At 33.7% G+C, this 10579-nt stretch overlaps 1 protein-coding gene across 1 annotated transcript; it reads right to left on the bottom strand.

Moving 5' to 3' along the window:
- Nucleotides 1-3399: 3399 nt before the first annotated feature.
- On the bottom strand, nt 3400-9462 carry LOC133699753 (protein decapping 5-like). Its single transcript, XM_062123183.1, has 8 exons — nt 9102-9462; nt 7752-7852; nt 6724-6795; nt 5391-6275; nt 5155-5223; nt 4540-4707; nt 4298-4408; nt 3400-4025 (listed from the first exon to the last, which is right to left on the bottom strand). Exons 1-8 carry the CDS (start codon nt 9289-9291, stop codon nt 3879-3881), a joined length of 1743 nt encoding a protein of 580 aa, XP_061979167.1. The 5' UTR covers nt 9292-9462; the 3' UTR covers nt 3400-3878.
- Between the last annotated feature and the right edge of the window lie 1117 nt (nt 9463-10579).

The raw sequence follows: 10579 nt of genomic DNA, 5'->3' as shown, positions 1-10579 counted from the left end.
CGCAGACGAGCTTTGTTGTCTTCTCAATTTTTTGAACAGTAAATTGACAAATTTATCCTTCAAATTAAAAAACTAAGTCTATTGTCTTAAGGGCATTTTATTATTTTTAGTATGCTTTTTGTGTTATTATCAGTTTCAATTAGGGATAATTTGGTAACTTAAAAAATATCAATATTACTAAAAAAAAGTGGCTTATGCATGCTTTGCACGCATTTGTTTGTGGACGCCTTCAACGCCCTTCGAGAGATGCGTGCAATGACAATGGACATCCAAAAATGGCCAATCATTGTGTCGTTCATGCGTCTAGTGATAGCATAACTGATGGGGTTGCTTATGTGTTGAAAAATACGATGGTTAGGTAGTGGTGAACTATTTTTCTCCTCTCTCTTTTCTCTCTCTCTTGACCTTGAGCTTCCTTTCCAATACTCAATTGCATTCTCCAGATTGTATTTATTTTAATTTTATCCCTCAATAATTTGATTGCAATTTGTGTTGATTTTGAAGTTTATTGTTTTTATAATTTCATCTCTAATCATTTTATTTTATTTTTTTTCTCTAATTTGGTCCTTGTTCTTTTGATTACTTATTTTTATCCATTTTCTTGATTTTTTTTAATTTTATCCCTCAATATTTTATTCAATTTAATTTTTGTATCTAATTTTGGTTCTGATTCTTTTGATTGTTGTTTTTATGTTTTTTTTATTTTTTTAATATAGTCCCTAATTCTTTTTTTTTCATTTAGTTTTTATACCAGATTTGATCCTTAATATTTTAATTACTATTTGTTTTATTTTTTTAATTTTTTATGATTGGGAGAAAAAAAAATTGTGCCAGCCTTCTAGGAAGTAGTTCTGATGTCATGATCAGGGTTACTGGTTTCAAATATTAGTTTGGTTTAAGTTTGGTCTTTGTTTTGTCGTCTTTTACAAATTAATATTTTTGTTTTCAATTTCATAATTCGATATTGGTTCATTAGTCTTGATTTGTTTTATTTTTTTATGGGGTTATCCTGATCTCATATATCGAGTAACGAGTTAGTTAAGTTAACCCAGGATGACTATAATTTTTTTTCTCAATATTTTTTTATGAAATTGATTTTTTTTTCACTTTCATCCTTTGGCAATAAGTTATTAGTTCTTGAGTTTTGTGATTTTTTTTTTGGTTATCCCAGGTGAGAGTTAATCAAGTTATTTTGTGTTGACTCGAGTTTTTTTGTTCAATATTTTTTTAATAATTTGACTTCGGTTTTTTTTCTATGTTTTTTTAAATTAAATCTTTTTATCCCAATTTCATATTGTGCATGACAAGTTTGTTGAGTTAAGTCGGGTTTTTTTCTTTGATGTTTTTTTTAAACTGATTTTTTTTTCAATTCTATTGTTTGACATTAGATTATTAGGCCTTGAGCTTTGTGAGTTCTTCCCGAGTTGACAAGAATTATCATCATCTGAACATTCTTTTTTATGTTAGGGAAAACTTGACCTAGCCCATGACATAGTATGAACCACTTATCTAGTACAAATTAAACATTAAAAATAGGGCTAACATGTTGGGGTTTAGGATTTTAAAAATCAGCCTTCAATGAAGGAGTTAAAGGTCGTTGGAGCTGCTAGAGTTGGCGGGGCAATAAAGAGGTGCGTGACAATAACGTGCGACTGTGTGAACCAGAGCTTATGGCGTGTTTTTCAACACATCGGTGAGATCTGGAGGTACATGACAACCTTCATAAGACGTACCTAATCTTCCTTTTTCTTTTGGTGTTGATAGTGTATCACACAATCGTTAGAGGTAATAGATTGGGTGATTGAGAGTTTTGGCATTTTCTCCCTCTTCTTGTAATTTCTTCTTCTTTTTTTTGTGATTTTCTCCTTCCTTCCTTTGTCTAGCTTGAAGGGTAGGCTTCCATGGTATGTTATTGTTGAGATCTTGAGTGATTATTGAGGTTTTGTGAGAGATTTGAGTGAGAAAAAGCTTAGTTTATATGTGTGTGTTAAATGGAATAGAGAGATAGCTTGGTGGAGATCATCATCTTCTTTTTGGTGTTTTTGAGTGGTGCGTGTTTTTAGTTTTTCTTCTTTTTTATTTTTTCTTGGGAGAGAGTGTTTATGATTTTTTTAGGCTAATTCTCAAATATTATGTATGGATTTTTCTGCGTGGCTCCCCCTTGTACTCCCCCTTGTACGAGTAAGGATGAGTTTATTTATACTAATCAAAATATTCCTTGCACACTTGGGTTCTAATCTCTTCCACATCTTTCCATAGTTTTCTTGTATTTTCCAAAACCTTCTAGTGTCTTCTAAAATTTCCCTTCTCTTTTTTAAATAGAATGTGCTCCCTCCTTCCCTCTCTTTTTCTTTTAAAGTTTATTTTTTAAAATCAATCCTTATTATTAGTTTTACAATACATCTGACCTACTAAAAGAATTTCTTGTTGTTTGATTAAATTTTTATTTTATTTTTTGAAAGAATTGTAAATACAAAAACATCATGTGAGGTGATAAAAATTATGAAATGACCACAAATTGACCAAACCATGTTGAAAATGTATTTTGTTTTTCATTTTTTTCCAGAAATATAAGGGTAGAAAATAAGTTATGACAAAGAAGATAATAAAATGTATAGACCTAGCCATCTTGACCCAATAGAGTTTGACCTATTTTTTGAAAGGGAATTTTGTCCAATCACCTTCTATTTTTTAATTAATTTTTTTGTTTTATTTTAATTCATTCAAATAAAAATATTAAAATAATATTTACAAAGTTATATCTATCATTTACTTTTTGGTGAGAAAATTAACTTTCCACTTTAATCTTTAATTAGTATTCATAATTTTTTTATTTATCAGTTAATATATTTTTAAATGTATTGTGTTAGTATATGTCACAATAATAATAAAAATAAAAATAAAGATAAAGATAATAGTATTCGAGCGTTTGAGTATTTGGAAAAATAATATGTATCTAAGAGTTTGATATAATATGAATAAATCCAAGTTTATATCATGTATGCTTGATTCATCCCCAAATTCTTTTGTCTCCTCCCAATTGGATACTTCATTACAGCTCCGATGGGATTGTTATTCTTACATGTGCCACTGCTATTCTTGCTGTTGACTTGCTTCATTTTGGTTCTTAACTGGTTTTTTACTTGGTTCAAACCTGAGAATAAAAGGCTTGAAGCTTCACTTGTATTTGATACCCAGATTCTCATGAGCATTTGCGTCTTCAAAAAGCGATGTCCTTCAAATTCACGAAATATATGCCCTTCATAGTATCATAAAGCAATGCCTCTGCATGTGCTGCCCAAGTCTAATAAAGTGGCGCAACCAAAAAAAGTTTATGAAGTGGTGCTGTTAGCATGCAAATCAGTGAACAGAGGAAGCAGAGGAATTTCACTAATCGGATGTTACCTCGAAAGAACATGGAGGATTTGCTCTCCTTCCATTATAATATCAAGTGTAATCATGGGAAACATGAAAGTAAATTTTCTACCATTTCTGACACAGTTGCTGACATGCTCTTGCATGCTACAGTGAAGAAAAACAAAAGGAATAAAGAGAACTGCTAGGTCTTGAATTTTACTTCGGCGCCACACATAAAATGCGGGGAAAACCCCGCAAGTAAATTTAGTCATAAATTTTGACTTGCAACTCACTGAAAATCCCTTCTCTGTTTTGGGTTCTTTTGTTTATTCCCAGAACAATTCCCAAGTGAGCGACTATAGAAACAGGTACACAACCAGCAGGGCATTACCATTTGGTGACAGGTTAATATTGCATTGCAAAGTCCAAGCACCAAACCGACTAGTACACTATAAACTCAGTGTCGGTTATAGAGAGACTTTGACAGGAACTTAACATTACACTGTAAACTCGAGTGATAATTAGAAGGAACCGGGTGACATGCCATAACCTCGACCTCGACCAGCATAACCATAGCCTCTTCCATAATAACCACCACGTGATCGACCACCTCGGCTAGGTCCCCAACCTCCTCGACCACCCCAATGGTGGGAGAAATTAACAAATGTCTGCAAATTTAAATCAAGAGAAATTAAGCCCATCAATATTGAAACAAAAATTAATATGGTAACAAAGAGTCATGGCAATAATTGAAAACAAAAATTTATCATTTCAGCAGTTCAGAGTGTTTTTGAAACTTTTACTGTTCTAAAATAAAACAGAACTCTTAAGACAATCCCCACATAATTTAGTAGCGGCAAAAACATTGACAAATTTTATCAGGTTAGATTCTAAATTAGAAAAAGCAAAGTGATGAGGGTTATAGAGAGACAACACATACGTCAGTATCTCTTCTTGACTGCTGGGAAAATCTAGCTCTCCCATTACGTGATCCACCATCAAGAGCATCACATGATATGGAATCAAAAAAGTCATCCTTCACATAAACAGGCTGCAGAATGTGAAACACAGAGTAAGCAAAAGTACAAAGGATTTGAAACAGCAAATCCTTTCAAAAAAGTTTTTTTTTTGTGTGTGTGTGTGTGTGTGAGAGAGAGAGAGAGAGAGAGAGAGAGAGTATACCTTGGTCTCAAGTTTCGATGATCCAACATCATCTTCATCTAGCAAATCATCCCTGTCTTGAGCTTTGTGACTCTTACCAAGGTGACCCCATACTTCGTCCTTATTGAATTTCTCATTCATTGCTGTAAAATCAAAATCCTCCTCGAATCTGGTAGCAGAACGTGAAATCTGCAATCCCAAAGGTTGGCTTGTTAAAACTCAAAGTCCACAAAGAATATTGGCTACAGCTACTTCGGTTTAGAAAAGCAAAACAGACAAATTACTTTTCTAGAGTCAGCAATGAACTAGCAGTGCTTAAGGAATGGAGAAATTAAGAACTAAGACCACCTCTGTATCTAGAACTAGTAATTGCTTGTTAAAAAAGCAAAAACAATAACAACTAATAATAATGAATAACAAGGGAAACGGAGAGAAAGAAATTAGAGCATGTGAGACTAAAGTAGGATGTTTTCAGAAACTTCCCATTTGATATTCTTTAGAAGGAAGATAAGGTTCTTATTTTACATTGGCCATGTTACACAGCATCAAAGTCAAATTGCCGAATCATGACGACATAAAAAAAGAGATAAAAGGTTAAATCTGCCAATATGGAAATGCAAGGAAGACAGCACATACCTCATTTTCTCTCCCCCTTCCACGTCCTCCTCTACTAGTATGATAAGTGTACATAGGTGCTCCATATACCTTCAAGGAGAAAAGAAACAGATGAGGTAGATTACAATTCAATAATGTGAGTAACTTGTAAATAAGCATTTATCACCAAACTAGGAACCAGGGAACATCAATTTAAAAAGGCCAACTTCAAATTTTTTCAAGTCAAGAATAATGGAGCTCTAAGAAAATTTGCATACCTTATGTTCAGGTTGTGAAGGTAGAGGTAATATGGGTTTCTGTACTTCTGCTGCAGCTGTTGTTGGTGGCAATGCTGACAATTCTGGTGATGATACCTGCACCACCTCGACATCCTTTTGAGCTATCTGTGAAGACTGCAGTGAGGGAACAATGGGAGGGCCAGGCTGCGAAAGTTGGCCCGGTGTTACCAGAGGTGTTTTTCCCTCGTTCAAAACTGAACTTGATGTCCTCATGATGGAGGATGGAGGTTCAGACATTCTTTTAAAAGGCATTATTGGATCTGGGACTGTCTTGGGCAGGTAAGAACCTGGCGATGCAATAGCAATTTTATCTACAGCAGTAGTCAATGGGGATGCCAATGGCAAGTTACTAGGAAGTGTTTGAGTAGAAACCCTATCACGAGTTAAATTTGTAGAGTCTGAAACCATTGCAGAAGACCGTGAAGAAGGAAGAGTAGAAGTCTGCAAATTTAAGGTGCTTGTACTAAATGGTGGCAACAGTGCGGGGCTTTCTGACAATGGAGAAGCTGAAGTGTTGGATGCATTCATGGCAGGATACTGCACAGATTGCATCATGGAAGGTGGCATTGACAAGCCAGGTGGGGGTCGAAGCAAAGCTTGCTGTGGGGCCTGAACTCCATTTGAGGGCCCATAGTATCCCTGCCAATACATTGGCATGGCAAGCCCACTACCATTTGTGGTTGGAAGGAGATGTGATGGACCCCATGATTCTAAACTCGCATCAGGCTGATATTGGGGAAGACTACCTTGAAATGTTGGCCTGGGAAGACCACTGGATGAAGCATGGGAACTTGGATCTGTTAAAGATCCATTACCAGAAGGCGGCAAATTCATGGATGCAGTTGCTGCTTGAGGATACTGAGACTGCACAAGGGAATTTAAATAAACAATAATGTGCTTATGTAAAGCAAGACATTCTTTTCATCAGTCCATGTCAAGCCTGGATACAATAAGCACTATTCAGATTTTATACAAGTTAAACCAAGTAACTAATGAAACTGACTTCTGGAATCACATGTCCACATATGCAAACAAAATCACTTAGATTAGCAATTTTCCTTTCTTAAGTTTATCATGTGAGTTACAAAGTGGGGGCAACCCTTGCTAGACAGAGTTTTCTCTGCAGTTCGACCTCTGGACCTCTCCCTTGAAAAGGGGGAGAGGCAGTACTACTTGTACCGGAGGTCCCATGGTAAATTTGCTCCAAGACCATAATAATATCCAAATCTGCCATAATTTTATCACCTCAAAATCAATAATATCTAATCGATCCATGGACAGACATGCATGAGACCAGCGTCATTTTCTTCACCTGGATGATTGCAGGATCATTGTGCACAGGTGTTGCAGTCTGAACAGGTGGAGAAGACTTGACCTGCAAATCCTGTGACCAAATGCACCAAAGAAGAAAAAAGAATTGTAAAGCTATTCCATAACAACTTAAATATGGAGTATCAAATGCCACCTTAACAAAATGTTTGGCCCATAACAGTGTAATCAATGAGGTTCTATTGTAACTCCTTAAATATTCAATATGATCCTCCGAAACTCAACAAATGATGGATGCCTTTATGTTTATGCATGCTGGTTTACGGCAAAGCTTTAATAATAACCAGCTGAAACTGATAGCAACATTGTCAAAAATTGTTGCCAGCAGAGAGGCAGGTGCTTCACATGCATATAATTCCCTGTCCAGGTCAGGCCAGCATGGTTGATGAATTCATTCCCCAATTCAAGCCTAGCACATATTGACCAGACTTAACCCAGAACTTAATGAGGAGTGTAAATTAAAGAGAAAACACAGATAAAAAAAATACAAAACCTTACAACTACCAACAGCTAGCAACGTTTTGCTTGTCCAATGAGTAGGTAGCAGAGTGTCAAAAAACCCATCCATGACAAACAAATCTTGTCTGTCTGTGGTTAAAAAGCTCAAACTTGTACTTCTCATGGCAGACCATCTATACAATGCTAAAGTGTGTAGTTGATTAATGGTCAATATGCTGAACATGGTGCAGGAATGACCAGAAACAACAACTTTGAACTTACATACCGTACAACAAAAATGCAAGAAATGTGAGATATTTTCCATGCAAGTGGTGACTTAAGAGCTTGTATTGACCAAAAACTAAGAGTGTCGTTGTGTGAAACCATGCATGTTTTCTAGTTCAAATAAATACAGATAGTTTATCCAAGGAGAAATGAAGCATAAGAAGTGATAGTAAGAATAATCATTATACACATTATGCATGTCCCCAGAAAAATCCTTTTAACATGTTGTCCAGACTTTGAATTTTCATATGCATAGCAAATGATTCTCATTGCAGACAATCAGTATACCTTGATATCAGTTCCTCGGAAGAGTATGAACTCATAAATTTTATCGCTTGGAGGAACTTGCAGGCCATCCTTTTTCCGCCCTTCCGTTCCAAACGATCTTACTGCAAATTTAAGCAATGTGATTTAGAGCCAACAGACATGCTCTACATCTTTAAACAGTATCCAAAAGAACGAGAAGGAATAAAATACAGAATGTGAAGGCAGAACTTGGCCATAGATTTACTTCTAATATCTTTTGAGGCTGACAATTTCATTATCATCAGAAATACGAGAAAGTCAAAGTGGCTGAAAAACATATTATTTTGCATAGGTTCCAGAAAAATGTGGTTGCTGCTACAGTAATTTACATTAGGATTAGCACGAAACATAGAAGATTGTGACCCAAACTTACCACATTATGGTTTCAGTATAAGTATAATACTAAATGTCTATAAAAAAATGTATAATATTGCGACAATGATATAAGGTATTTCAGCAGGCGCACAAAAAACAAGAAGCTATTGTTATGCTCAAGAAAAACATTCCAGCCACGGAAATATCACAGGTTTCATATGAAAATGGTCTGATATCTGCATGTTATGAACTTCCATTTAAGTCATAACTTCCATTTTTGTACAAGTAAAATACAATTCTGTGGTCCAGTTTTCTTCTATTTCCAAACTTCCATTTATGTCATATGCAACTTCAAGGACATTCTATGGAACAGTTAATGTTGCAATAGTTTATCAACGCTATCATATCACTTACATAACCAACAGATTCTTCCAATTAAAACAAAACACTACTGAACATTGCACAAAATAGAGTGCAATCCCCTACTTTTCTTTCCTTTTTTTTCTTTTCAAAATGGCATCCTTTCTCTCAAAGATGAATAACATAACCTTGAATCATAAACAAAAATGTCTAATTCCAAGAGTGCCATGAAGCAGATTTTGCAACCATGCCTGCCTTAATTTAATCCTATTATACAACACAACCTCTATTCTTCAAATATAAGCCCATATCAAATGTGTCAATGCTGATATCTTTTACCACCTTCCACCAGGCATAGAACTTTGAACAGGGCTCACAAAATTTTCTTTACCAATAGAAATTCTCCCAAGTACAAATGAACCTTCCAGTGTTAAATACAATTTGCATTTCAACATCTACATTCATACATACATGACTTGTAGCAAAAAGAAAAGAACTCTAAAGCTCCAACCCACATCACAAAATCACAATGACACAAAACCCATTTGAGATTGAAAGAATCTCTGTCTTAACAACCAGAAAAAACAAAAACCCAGAAAGCAAAACCCAACACAAATGTATAAAGAAAAACCCAAAAAAAAGGATCAAAATATTTACCATTTCTTAAGCCGATGGTGGATTCTTGAGTGTTGATGTTGAAAAGAACGCCTTCATAACGAATCTCAGACTTTGAAGTCAAGCTAATCAAGCTACCTACATAGGAATCTGCTGATGACCCACCACCACCACCACTACCTGTAGTAGAAGAAGAAGAAGATCTGGCTGCCTCTGCTGTTGAAGCTGCCATGACTTGAAAACAATATCAAATAAAGATTGATGCTTTCTTGTTTCTTTGCCAAACTAGAAATGGAAGAAAAAAAGAGAATGCAGATAGATGCAAAGGGTGTGTCTTTCTTTCTTTCTTTCTTTGTCTTTTGGCTTTAATAAAGGGGGCAAGTCTTCTTGTTTACGTTGTTTGTTGGTCTGCTTATGTCCCTCTTTAATGAAAATTGCTATGTCCGTAATTGTTCCAATTCCATTTACTTTAATAATTGAAAAACAGATATGTAGTGCTGTATCTATATTTAAGTTTTAGGATATTGCTTTGTTGTGGTTTATATTAATTTATTTTTTAAATTAAAAAAATCCAAATATTATTAACATGTTTTATAGTAAAAAAAATAACTATAAACTTAAAATGTGATGTATAAACATATTTTTTAAAAAAATATATTATTTATATAGTGATTTATTGAATGATATTTATTTTTAAATATTAAGATATTGATATATTGAATTCATCTAGATTAACATGTCAAATCTTTAATCATAATCATGAGATTATAATAACCTTATAAAAAAATAGATCAAAATAAATTATGAATGTCAATTTTTAATTAATTTAATATTGAAAGACAAAATTAAAACAGAATATTAAATTAAAAAATGACAAAAAAAAACCTACCTAAGTAATACTATCAAACCAATAAAACGGGTTATGAAATCAGGATAATTTTATAAAAAATAAAATACAAAGCTCAATTTTCAATCAATCTAATGTTAAAGGATGAAATAAAAATAAATAAATAAAGGATAAAACAAGTCAACCCAAACTTACATGTTAAACTCATAATCTGGATCATAAGATTAAGATAACTTCATAAAAGATAAATAAAAAAAATCACAAAGCTTTATTTCTAACGGATCCAATGTTGAAGGTTAAAATCGATAAAAAAAAAATTAAATCCATGAGACTAGGATAACTAAATAGAAAGCAAATTAAAAAAAAAACAAAACTCAATTCCCAAACAACCTAATGTTAAAAGATAAAATTGAAAAAAAAAACTAACTAAAAAAATAAAAGTAGATTGAGTTGTTGGAGGGTGAAATTAAAAAAAAATATTCAATTATAAAAAAAAAACCTAAAAAAATAAACAGAGTCAACCTAAATAAACTTGTCAAACCCGCAGCTCGAATCATTAGATCACGATAACCCTAAAAAATATAAAACAATTACAAAAAAATAAATAGAGTCAACGTAGGTCATGAGATTAGGATAATTTCATAGAAAACAAAATATAAAAACATCAGGAAGC

This window comes from Populus nigra, chromosome 7 (assembly GCF_951802175.1).
Source record: "Populus nigra chromosome 7, ddPopNigr1.1, whole genome shotgun sequence".
Taxonomy (NCBI): Eukaryota; Viridiplantae; Streptophyta; class Magnoliopsida; order Malpighiales; family Salicaceae; genus Populus; species Populus nigra.
Note: the sequence above shows the minus strand (reverse complement) of the source record. Positions and strands in the feature narration are given on the sequence as shown.